At 41.2% G+C, this 12,629-nt stretch overlaps 1 protein-coding gene across 6 annotated transcripts in view; it reads left to right on the top strand.

Moving 5' to 3' along the window:
• Positions 1-12,629, top strand: part of carmil2 (capping protein regulator and myosin 1 linker 2) — a 39,096-nt gene that overhangs the window by 2,340 nt on the left and 24,127 nt on the right. For 4 of the 6 annotated variants that reach the window (XM_081715864.1, XM_081715863.1, XM_035525726.2 and 1 more), the window contains exons 4-20: positions 526-585; positions 2,626-2,747; positions 4,973-5,070; positions 5,412-5,482; positions 5,596-5,669; positions 5,896-5,971; positions 6,987-7,075; positions 7,417-7,511; positions 7,627-7,713; positions 8,045-8,154; positions 8,734-8,811; positions 9,100-9,176; positions 9,376-9,480; positions 9,875-9,944; positions 10,037-10,118; positions 11,986-12,082; positions 12,223-12,277. In XM_081715864.1, coding sequence (XP_081571990.1) covers positions 526-585; positions 2,626-2,747; positions 4,973-5,070; positions 5,412-5,482; positions 5,596-5,669; positions 5,896-5,971; positions 6,987-7,075; positions 7,417-7,511; positions 7,627-7,713; positions 8,045-8,154; positions 8,734-8,811; positions 9,100-9,176; positions 9,376-9,480; positions 9,875-9,944; positions 10,037-10,118; positions 11,986-12,082; positions 12,223-12,277 — 1,446 coding nt within the window. Of the gene's footprint in view, positions 1-525; positions 586-2,625; positions 2,748-4,972; positions 5,071-5,411; positions 5,483-5,595; positions 5,670-5,895; positions 5,972-6,986; positions 7,076-7,416; positions 7,512-7,626; positions 7,714-8,044; positions 8,155-8,733; positions 8,812-9,099; positions 9,177-9,375; positions 9,481-9,874; positions 9,945-10,036; positions 10,119-11,985; positions 12,083-12,222; positions 12,278-12,629 lie in introns of those variants that run through there. The other 2 variants (XM_081715865.1, XM_081715866.1) reach the window with 2 other exon arrangements.

The raw sequence follows: 12,629 nt of genomic DNA, 5'->3' as shown, positions 1-12,629 counted from the left end.
AGATCTTCATCAGAAATGCTGGGTATGCCAGAGATGAAAACAAAACAGATTTCACAATATACACTGTAAGCATTATTTCTGCATGGTCAGTCTCAGTGTTGTATACCTGCACACAACCTTGCTTCCATATAATGTGAATTCGTGCATAAGCCTTTGCAATTTCCAGCCTCTGACCATGGTCCATTCCAGCGTGCTGTTTGATACTGTGTCACTCACTGTACTATATCTGAGATGAGCCGTTTAAAAAGTTGAAGTAACTGACTGATGTTTAGGTGACCCGAGCCACGGTCTGCGGCCTCTGTGCTGAACTTCTGTGTTTGAGTTTCGCAAAGCGACCTGCTTCCTCCTCCCATGCTGTCATTCATTAACTCCTGAGTCACCAGCTCTGCTGAGTGAATGATATGTATGTGTAAGTCTGATTAAGTGTGAATGTATGTGGAAGTGACTCTGTGTGTGTGTGTGTGTGTGTGTACATATCAGTGAGTGTGTTTTCACTGTTGATCATACGACAATGTTTCATTGTAGATGGAAAGCTCCTTCAGCTATTTAGAAATCTGTGCCATCATCATTGAGAGTCTTGAGCAGGTAAACATTATTAATTGCCTTTGTTGGCTTTGTCAAGTCTTTGTTTGTCATCTGTCTTGTATGTTGAAGGTTAAATATTACATCTTCTTGTGTCATATTAACTTACTCTGGTTCTCTTATGAGTAATGGTTAATAAATATGTAAGTAAATGTTTTATTCATTTTATTATTGTGTTATCTTCCGAATCTACAGGGTTATTGTTTACTAATTAATTTGTAGGAAATCTGACTCTAGGAAACCTGCATGCATTGCACAGTTTATTTTTCTGTTCCTGTCAATGTTACTATATACAAAATCCTGTTAATAGGAAATTACTCAGAGCCTGTGTTAAAATGGGCTCATGCTGTCACACTCTTCAACTGGGTGGTGGAAACACTGCAGAATGTATAATATTAGATACCATAAGCATTTAGAAGCAGACTAACAACATGGTTTTATTTGTAAGAAATTGAATCAGTCCGGTAAGTCAACCACTTGAGTTGTTCTGCATGAGATAGCATTTAGCATGTACATTCTTTTGAATCCAAGTAAAAGGCTAATATGTTGACATGTTAACCACATGGTAATATGATATGTTTATTATGTTGGTGGTCCCTCATCCACACTTTGATTGACCTGGCTGTGTGACATGGAGCATTGTGCTGTTGAAAAAAAGCAATCATCAGAGTTGGGGAACATTGTCAGAGCAGAAGGAAGTTTTCTTCCAGCACAGTTTTGTAATTGACTTGATTCATGTGTCCTTCACAAAGACAAATTGCCCAAATCCAGCCTTGCTGAAACACCCCCAGATCATCACTGATCCTGCAGCTAATTTTACAGTGGGTGCAAGACACTGGCTTGAATACCTGTCTAGGTCTCTGTCTAACCATTACATGACCAGGTGTTGGACAAAGCAGAAAATTGCACTCATCAGAGAAAATGACCTTACTCCAGTCCTCTACGGTCCAATCCTTATGGTCTTTCGCAAACTTCAGTTTGGCTTTTCTTTGCTTCTCATTGATGAAGGGCTTTTTTCTAGCTTTGCACAACTTCAGCCCTGCCTCCAGAAGCCTGTTCCGAACCGTCCTCGCTGTGCAATTTAGCCCAGCTGCTGCATTGTTTCAATTAGCTACACCCATAACAAGTGAATATCTACGATTTGCAAACATTATAGTTACATCCAGTACTGTATTATTTATGGTTAGTGTATTATCAGCTATCCGACTGTCAGGTGTAACCGTCATGCATGTGGTCATAGTCATGCATATGCTCATTTGATCATATCTGACCTTTTCTGACATACTGATAAAGCTTTGGATAGTGTGGTGGCACGAATGCTCGACTTTCCTCTTCATGTTTTTTCACTGAGAGAAACAACTTTGCGTGCTGAGCATATATGCATTTGTTCTAAATATAACACGTGAGCTTGAATTTGCCTTAGCCAACCATAGCTCCTGCCTATATGTCACAGCGTGTGTCTCATTATTGAAAGCCTGTTGTTTTTTCATACGTTTTTTTTTTTTTTTTGTTACTTTATTTATTTTTTTATTTTTGGCTTTTCTGAAAGCCCCTCTGGTTGGCCTCTTCATTTCTTTGGAGGAATTATCCCTTTTAGGCAGAGTGAGGATGGTAGCACACTGGTTAAATACTTATGCACACAATTGTAATGACTCTTTCAGTTATATTTCTGACTCAATCTTACAGGGCAGATATGTAATTAATTTTATTTTTTTTTAAGTTCATTTCAACTTCAGTTTGGTCAGAAAGAAAAGCTGAACATTATGAAATATAATAAATGCTATAATAAACGTGTCAGTTTTGGGGGGAACCGTTTGTGGTCTGTTGATGTGATGTGTTTCATAGGCTTTTGAAAACATGTTTTCCAGGACCCATGTTAATTAAGGAAAACCTAATCTCTTTGTATGCTCCCAGTTAAAGTTCAAAGTTTGTTTGTCACATACATAGTCATACATGGTATAACTGGCTGTGAAATGCTTTTACGGACTACCGCTGAAGGGAAATGTATATTTCTGCCCATCTGTTTGTGTGCATGGTTACAAGGTGACTATTGAAACGGACAGGCATACTTATTCTCTCAGTCTGATGTCAGTGGAAGACATGGAAGCCGTGGTCAGTCATGTGACTGCCTCACTCAAGAAGATCTTCCCTGATTCGTCCCCGGGGTAAGTTACCGACCTATCAGAGGTCACACAGGTAATAGTATAATGCAGTCTGAAGACCCATGGTAGGTAAATCTGCTGGGCACAAAATGTACATGTATAAAGTGTGCCATATCAATTCTGTTCCAAATTCCAGTCAATGGAGATATGTCAGTATGCATAGTACCAAGAGTAAAGTTTGGGGAAGGAGAGATATAATGGCTTGAATCGTCTGAGGCTGCTTTCGGGTTTTGGGCCAGACCCCTTCAGCAAATGCTAATGTAAATGTTACAGCACGCAAAGAAATTCTGGACAATTATAAACCTCCAGTTTTGTTGGGGGAAGTCCCTTTCTTATTGTGGCAATAACGGTATGACTGTTCCCTTGTGCACAAAACAAGGTTCATTTAAAAAAAAATCTGACATAAAAAGCCAGAATTTTTCTTTATTTTGCACCAAGGTTAATTTTACTATTAACAGACAGAAAATGGATGCCCCACACACTTCCTGCGTTCTTACATTGTTCAATTTAACGAAACCCAGCTAGCAAAAACATTAACCAAATATAAAGTATAATTTGTCACTGGGATGTTTCTTCTAAGGGTGTGCACAGCTATGCTGGCAAAGATTGTATTTTCTTTAAACTTGAGTCTGGTTTTGGTTTTTCCCGTGATATGCAAAAATAAGTACTGACTGTAGAGGTAAGCTATGAACTGTGAATGACTATTGAATACATATATGAATGTCAGAAGTTTAAAAGAATTATTACATCAATTTCTGAAATCTTTCTAAAGAGTCACCTTTCACCTCATAGAAATCTGATATAATATAGACATCATAAATCTGTCTCTGATTAGTTTAAAATTATCTGAACAAAGTAGATTCTGTAGTTTACCAAAAGAAAGTTTGAGTGCCTTTAGATGGACTTTTTGCCTCAACAGTACATAGCCTATGTATACATTTTATATAGGTCTGTACCCATATTGCATTCTGTTTGCTAGAATTTCGAAAGCCAAGTTTAATACATATATTCAAAGTATAAACAAAAGCGACGTCCTTTTGATCTTACCCCCATTCAAATGACTTATATAAGTTAGCGGCCGTTTGCTAAATGTATTTGTAAAGTCACCAAATGCTTTGTCAAAGAACAAGCTCACTTAAGTGACGTTCATGTAAATAAATATAAGAAAAGAACAGAGGCCATATTCTTCCAGAGAGATTGTTGTTGCTAGCTAACTAATTCATAATGTTAAGCTAAGGATAGTTTGGATAATCTTAGTTAACACTTCTTTTAACTTATTGATATTCTTTAAAAGTCCCCCCCCCCCAGAGAGCGTTACTTAGGTAGATAGTGTTAGCCTGACGTTATTGTAAGGAGCAGAGAGCGACAGGTACAAGAGATGAGTTAAGTTAGTGTGATCATATTTGCTAGACGTGTCGATTCCTCCGTATGGGAGAATCCTGACTTACCTTCTCCTGAAGCTAAAACGGAGGTAAAGCGCCATTACATGAAATGTTCAGCCAATACACTAGACTCGCCAGAGGGCTGTTTCTTTGATCGCTTAAATGGCAATGTAATTTGAGAGTCTTCAAATTCACGACACACCGTTATTTTATTCCTACAACTCTAACTCATTTTTTTCCTGAGATGTTGATGCTAGCAGTTATGAATGAAATGTAGGCTGCTCATATAATTTGCCTTATCAAATGTCTTCCCTGTTGGTAGGCTTTATAATACTCCAGGAAATATCAGACTCTAAATCATATAAAGCATAGCACAGAAAGCAGAAAAAAAGGCAAACATGGTAAAATCAAAACTAGGATACATCAAGAGCAGAAAATCTTTTTTGTATGCATACTAATTTGATGCTCCATGGAAGCTCCCGTCCAGGGAGAAAACAGATGAACAACTAGGTTTCTTAACCAACCACAGTTAAACACTTCTTTGACATGGAATCATTTGACCTTTAAAAACTCTCTGTCAAGGCTGCTGATGGACATGAATAACACTGAATACAATCTCAGACTTTTTCTTCCCCATGCACCAAGAAGCTGTGTATTGTTGAGAAATGAAACCTTTTGATAAACAGTGGTGAGTGATTCATGCTAGGAGTAAGCAGAAAAATTTAACTTTGCACGTTGTTGAGAGTTTTGCCAATCTCTCTCTCTCTCTCTCTCTCTCTCTCTCTCTCTCTCTCTCTCTCTCTCACTCACTCACTCACTCGCTCTCTTGTTCTCTCGTTCTCTCAGGAAACTACTGAAGAAGGTTCCTCCTGATCTCCAGGACCAGCTTTGGGCTCTGGCCTCCAGGGTAGAGGAGCAGCTTAATGGATCTCAGAGGCCCTGTGGTCAGTAGCACTGCACTTCACCCTGCCGCACATTTATAGTCGAGTTACAAATGCATTTATCATACCATTATATCGCGTTTCAGTAGTTTAATTTTTTTTTACATTCATGACATATTTTCAGTAAGTTAGAATGAGTTCCTCATACAGACCATGTGATGATGACATACTGTTTGCTTTGTATTGGAGATGTTTTTAACCCTTTGAGTTGCTGAGAGGTTTGAGGTGACCTCCAGCGATCACTTAAGCAGCCAGTCTGTTGTACTGCTGGTGACAGTAATGTTTTACTATCAGTAATGTTTGTCTGTTGACTGCTTGCTTGCTTCTCGGATGGGCTGTTTTAGGGGGTTTCTCAGACACTTACGCTGCGCTGTGTGACTTCAACGAGTTCCCATGTCGCCAGGAAGTCCAGTGGGTCAGAACTCTCCTCCACTCATCACTAACTGTATACAAGGTAGCCTGATACTGGCTACTTCTCATTTGCCACTTCTGCACTATGTTTTGCCAGCTGTTTCTGTTGTTGTTTAGGACGTAGACAATATTTACCATGTTCAGAACTGTCGGGAATTCAACCTTCTGGACTTCAATCATTTAGAAAGCAGGTAAATGGTCCTCTTCACTGTATATTTAATGTGTTTAAATAAATTAACTGTCTGCAATGTTACATTTTCAAGACCTATCCAAACAAGCATTTAATCTGTCTTAATCCTATACTCCCTTCCCAGTCATCTGTCTGGATTCATAAAACTGTGATAACTAACTTTCTTAATCAGATTTATCTTCTGAGGTGAAGGATTTAAGCAACACTGTAAATTCTCTGTCATTCAGGGATCTGGCATTAGCTGTAGGTGCTCTGTCCTTCAACCAGTGGTTTACCAAGATCTGCAGCAGGGACTTCAAACTGGTATATCTGAGTACTTCCTTCAATTGTTTTATGTCTTAAACTGATTGTAATTTTGTTCCTTGGGTTTTAGATTGCTAATTTGGTTAATACCAACTCAGTTATCAAAATAAATAGGTCTGGTGAGTGACACCATGATGTAAAAAATATGGATTTACCAAAATCAGTAGACCATGCCTGCATAAAGAGGAAAGATATGTACTAAGTAATTAGATATTGCTCATTCTTTCATGTAAAGCTAGTCAGGGTTTTGAATGTGATTGTAATGCATGTGAGGTATACCATATGTCTGAATAAGTGTGTGTAAAGAATTATTTGTATCTTAGTTCTCAAACTCCCAGCTGTTCTGTTGTTTGCTGGTATGTAGGTCAGAGAGATAGATAGAGATAATTAGAATAGCTTTTTTTCCTGTGTGTGTGTGAGTGTGACTGTGTGTATATGAAGATATGTCATTAATTAGAAAAATAAAGAGGGAAACATTTGTGGTCTGTTGCTGTGATGTGTTTCATAGGCATTTGTAAGAAGGAGCCAGTACTCTCTCACTTTCAGATTCTTTCCAGTTCTGCTCTATCATATCTACCACACTCTTCATTCCCCTTCCCCCATCTCTGGAAACATGAGCGATGTGTCACTGGCTAAGGCCAAATTATTTCACTGGATTTCACCGTGACACAACGCAGCCCATTAGCTCTGAAGGCCCTGAGCGAAAATTCATTTCAACAGAAAATGTACTAATTTTATAAAGCTTTATAAGAAACTGTAGTTGTTGCTAAGTGGGATGCTACTGGTACCAGTGGTGGTGTGAGGAAAATATTGTACTCATGCTGTTAGGAAGACAATTGTAATACAGCAGCTGGCAAGCGTGTATACACATTTGTAACACCCTCATAATTTTGTATTGTCAGGGCTCTGTTTAACCAGGGTGCCTTTAATATGGCCAGTTTCCTGTCAGGTGACCTTTTTTTGTTGTGTTTTTCTTGTGCATGTGGACATGTGCTCTGTGTGTGCGCTTGTGTAGACACTAGATGTGCAGGAGCAGGTGATCTACCTCATTAACAGGTCCACGGCTCTGCAAGAGGTCTGCTTGGAGGCAGCCGGTCTCAAAACGTGAGTAAACGTGAGCCCCCTTAGAGTAAAGAGTAAGAGTAAAGCAGGAGAGCTGGCCTGCATGACCGTTCCATAGGATTCAAGCATGTTTGTCATGTTATCACGTTGTCCTGTTTACTGGATTAAATTCTTTCTTACTGTTTCATAGCCCTTTCCTGGTTCATTAGGCTGTTTTATGTCTCATTATAAACGCGATTCAGTCACTAAACGCCCTTTCCAATTGACTTTTGTGAACGTTGCAGTGGTGTAGATATACCTCTTCATCTCCAGATGTTCTGCTTCTGATGTACTGACCCAGCCATGGTTTTGACCCCTCTCTCTTCCTGGGAATGATGCTGTAGGGATTTTGCGGTAAAGATGGCCTGTGCTCTGCGTGAACAGCCTGCATCCGCACTCCACATCATCAACCTTTCTGCCAACCCCATAGAGGACAAAGGTGCTGCTACATTCTGATCTGGGATCAGTTTCGCATTTGTGCCCACATTAATGTATGCCTCTCCCTCTCACTCGCAACCCCCCTCCCCAACCCCCCCCTCTCTCCATGTCTTTAGGAGTCATGTCACTCAGCCAGAGTTTGACCAGACTGCCCCATGGTCTTAGTCAGCTGTATCTCTCCAAGGTCTCACTGTCTCCTAAAGGTACCTAAGACTTCCTTCCTCTAGGGATTTTTTACTTCTTACAGGTTCTCCCCTATACACATAAAGCTCTGTTTGTGAGCACTGTATATCCTATTTTGCCTCGGGTCAAAATTCATCTCACTTTCTAAAATATGTTATGCTTTTAAAGTTTGTTTTTTCAGTCCAGTGTAATCCTAGTGCAGGCGTTCCATGTGAATAAAGCAAGCATATCACAGGTTACAATTTTGTGCAGTCAACCTCCTTCGACTCCCCCTGTGATCTCCTCACCATCTCATTATCCTTCCTTTGTGTCACGTCTAAGGTTCCTCTTGCGTTCTCTCTCTGTCTGTAGGACTGGGCTTCATGGGTCAGGTGCTCAAGCTGAACAAATCTCTCTCCAGCTCGCTGACCCACCTGGACCTGAGTGGGAACATGGGATGTCTGGCTACAGAGGATGCTTTGGTGAGAAGAGGGCAGGGGTAAAGGAATATTGTGATGTTCTTTTTTAATCTGTAATCAGTATTGCAAATGTTTTGCAGAAAAGAGCGAACTCTGGAATAAAATTTGACATGGCACATTTAATATTTGTTTCTGTTTATGGAGCTCTATAAATGTTTTTCTCATTAAATAATTTGAATTTGCACATGTCTAATCCTGACCTTGCCTGCACCTTTCCTCCTTACTGGCGTCATTCACAATATTAATCATTCATTATTCATTTGCATAATTTTTTAATGGTACAAAAGTGAACTCAGTCAGAAATTGTGCCTGTCCATGTGAATAAGTCTATACTCAGAGAAGCTTTATAACCAGAGAAGCTTTTTGTTACAAATAAGTATAAACTAACCTCTGCTTAAAGTATAAATCTTGATTTAGTAGTGAAATTAATTAAATAAAATGATGGAGCAACGGATGTGTAACGTCTTTGCTGGGAACCCACAATGCATATGCAATATGCTGGAAAATGTATTTGAATCATCGTGGTGTGCAGCAGCTCACTGAAGGTGGAGGTGTTAAAAAGGCTGCCCTTTGACTTCTCAGAGCCTCTTCTCATTCCTGTCGGCCCCCAACGCGGTGACCTATCTGGACCTCAGCTCCACGGACTGTCCCCTGGACACCGTGAGTGACCACTCAGGGTTCAGCATCTCTCTTTTGCTGCCCGGCGGCTCTTCCGTCTCGTCTATGGTCGATAGCATAAGGTTAACTTCAGAGGGGATTAAGGTGGAGACGGAAGCTGTGTAGTAGTAGTTTAGGTGATGGGAGCTTCCATTTCTGAGGCTTTTCAACTGTTTAATTGAGTTTTGGAAGTTCCTTAGCCAGAACAATGTGTTAGTTTTATCCCTTCCCTCTATCTCTCTCTCTCTCTCTCTCTCTCTCTCTCTCTCTCTCTCTCTCTCTCTCCTCTAGCTCTTCTTGTCTCTGAGTAATGGTTGCTGCTCTTCTCTGACCTACCTCAACCTCTGCAGAAACACCTTCTCTCATAGGTAAGGTCAACACATCTAAAACGCAGCGGCTTTTCCAGCGGGATCCGGGGGTATGAACAGATCCCACTGTCTCCTTCTCCTGGTCATGATTTGAGGCACATAAGAAAAAAAACCCTAGATCAGCACAGTTTGGTTATGAGCCTGTTTTATAGCTTTGGCCCTATGCTAAATGCAGCGTGTGTGTGTGTTTGTACTTTAGGAAGGTTCGTGAGGTGACACGCAGTTTGAGGAACTTCTTCACTAAAAGCACAAAGTTGCAGTATGTTGGACTGGCCGCCACTAAACTCCCACCAGAAGCCCTCAGGTATCAGCTGTCTTCTGGTCGTTGTAACTTTCTATTGAATAGTGAGTTTATGGATCGGTGTGAGTTTTCCGCCATGTGGAATTGAAAGGAATTGTTGAAAAATCTAATTTCCCCCTTAGCTAGGAAGCTAATGTGGCCGGTCGAAGTCTATCTGAACAGGAATCTTTTCCATAAGTGCATGCTCAAATGTGCTTAAGTAAAGTATTCCATTAATTCCAGCTACATGGTAATGTAGATGACTGAAGAATTGTGTTGCTCTTCAGCACCTTGACTAATTGGAGCAGTTTTGTTATAATAAACTGTAAACTAACTCTTTAGGATCAGTTGGTGCATGTTGATTTTGATACTGATTGGATGTGTGACCAATAGACTCTGCATATGCATTTGATATTAGGTTACTGCTTCAGGGTCTGGCTAACAACAGTCATCTCTCTGAGCTGGAGCTGGACATCAGCAGCTGTGAGGTTTGCACCCCCCCCCCCCACACACACACACATAAGCAAAGTAATCTGTTGCATGCATTGGCTTCTGTGATGTTTTCTGCATCATTCCGTAGTTGCGGTCCAGCGGTGCTCAGGTCATTCAGGAGCACATCTTTGAGACCAAGGCCATTGGCAGCCTAGACCTGTCTGACAACGGTACAGCCCTGACTCTCTTACTCTTCTACATGGTCCTACTTTTTCTGGTTCTTTCAGTCTTTCTCTTTTCTTTTCTTTCACTCATTCAACATTTCCCCTTCTCTCTCACTCTCACTATTTCTGTATGTGCAGAGATGTTGCTCAACAGTGTTGCTAAATAGTGCTCAAGTGAACTGATAAAGTACATTTGACTGATATGAAGGTGTGCAGATAGATAGAAAGAGTCATGATTTATTCTGCCTCTCCATGTCTGTGCAGTTTGTGTGGTGTGTAAGCAACACCTCTCTCATCTAACACACAGAGCAGCTCTGGAAGAGAATGACTCACCCTGCATACGCCCTCTAGGGGTTCCCACACAGTGCATGGGCGAACCGGGGCTGCTAGCATGGCATGATTTATGCATGCATTTTTGCAGCTTCTTCTGGGTTAGGAATTCCCTCAGCATACCCAAATACATACCTGATTACACACAGGGTTTGGAGTTCTTTTTTTGTCTATACTGACACTATCCTGAGCTACTTGTGTGCTCAGTACAGCTACTAAGAATGATTATTTGGGTTCTCCTAGCTCTCCTGTCAGACTGAGCCCGGCTGGCTGTTCTCCTCCAACCTGTCTCATTAATCATCATCGCCTGCAGAATTGCCACTCAGAATATGGTTGTTTTTCTTTTTCTTTTGACACATTTCTGTGTAAATTCTGAAGGCTGTTGTGCATGAAATTTCAGAAGATCAGCAGTTTTTAAATCACTCAGAGCAGCCTGTCAGGCAACAACAGTCTTGCCACTTCAAAGTCGTTTAGGTCGCTTTATTCCGGTTCTGATATTTGATGCGAACATTCCTGAAGCTCTTGACCCATGTCTGCGTAAAGTTTACACACTGAACTACTATTACCTGACTGCGTGATTAGATAACTCCATGAATGAGGTGTTCCTATTAAAGTGGCTGGTGACTGTATGGTTTCACTAAGAGAACATGCAGGCACTGGAAGAGGTTGTTAGTACCTTCTGGACAGGGACTTCTGTCCTCTAGTTACAGGAAACCGATGGTACTGATTTAAGGTTTGGACTCTGGCAGGCGATGGAATTGGAACAGGCTACACACTCACACTGTACTGTATGCTGATCAGACAGTATCTAGAGACCAGGCCAAACACATCAGAATAGATCACAGACCATTGCATTACTACCATAATTGAGGGTTCTCGCATCTATCTAATCACATGTCCACATGTGGATGCACACACACACGCACACACACACACACACACACACACACACACACATAAACAAGAAGTGTCTCTGACATTGTGAACTCATTGAAGGCAAGTCAGGTTTATTGTCATTCCTCCAGATATTGTATACAGTGGAAAGAGATTTGCTTTCTTATGATCTTGTGCAAAATACAACATCAACAGTCAAGCAGAACAGTGCACAGGAATACACAAGTGTAACTGGACAAAAGAGCAGTACAAGACAAACAACGCACAAAAGCAAGAAACAAACATCTAAGTTTCTACATTAAGCAGAAAAGACAGTGGCATTCCCACAGGCCAGGGTACACCAGGTGCATTGGAGTGGCATGTTGGAACAGCATTAAAAAGGACGTTTTGGCGGCTTTGTTATGTATCATTAATGAGGTGTTTGAGAGGAAGCGGCAACGTCCCAGACGTCAAGCGGAACATAACACAGATAGGTTTTCATGACCCTGAAACACATCTGGTCCCAACAAAAGAGGCTAGAAATGATTGTCCATTATTAGGAAATGCACTGCTGCAAATCACACGGCACCGTTGTGATGACGAGTGGGTCCTTTGAGCTGTGAGGTCTATGTGAGTTGTTCTATGTGAGCTGTTCTTGTATGGCCCCCAGGATTTGAGAACAACATGGTCACACTGGTGCTTTCCATTGGCCGGAGTCAGTCCATACGGCATCTGGCCCTCGGTCGCAACTTTGCCATGAAGTCCAGGTGAGGCCTCTCATAAAATAGCTGTGGACAGATGAACGGACATATATGATGGATGTCCATCCGTCCATCTGTTCTAGCTCCTCACCCCATGCAGTGCTGTTCCCATAACTCTCCTCTTTCATTTGCTTCCTCTCTCTTAGAGCTCTGTCAGACGTCCTGCACCGAATTGTACAGCTCATTCAGGAGGAGGAGTGTGTGAGTAATGGGTCTTTTTATCTGAAGGAACACTTCACCACACACTCGTGCGAAGCCATTATCAACCATAGGATGTGTGTGTGTGTGTACGCGGTGAAATCCTGATACAACCATAATGTTGCAATATTCATAGTTGTCCCCTGCTGTTCTCATCGTCACAACAACATATGATCTCCTGTCCCTTGTACAATGAGTGCCTAAAGACCAGCTGTGCATGAATACAACCAAAAGGTGTATTAAGCCTGTGTGACCAAAGTGATTATTTGTCTGAAAGTGTGTGCATGTGTGTGTGCGCGTGAGTGTGTGTGTGCGTGCATGCAGCCCTGAAACACCTTCAAAATGAGAATCCCCA

The sequence above is a fragment of the Electrophorus electricus genome, chromosome 6, assembly GCF_041902795.1.
Source record: "Electrophorus electricus isolate QZ-2024a chromosome 6, ASM4190279v1, whole genome shotgun sequence".
In the NCBI taxonomy this organism is placed as follows: Eukaryota; Metazoa; Chordata; class Actinopteri; order Gymnotiformes; family Gymnotidae; genus Electrophorus; species Electrophorus electricus.
The sequence above is the reverse complement of the archived record's forward strand: the minus strand, read 5'-3'. Positions and strand labels throughout refer to the sequence as shown.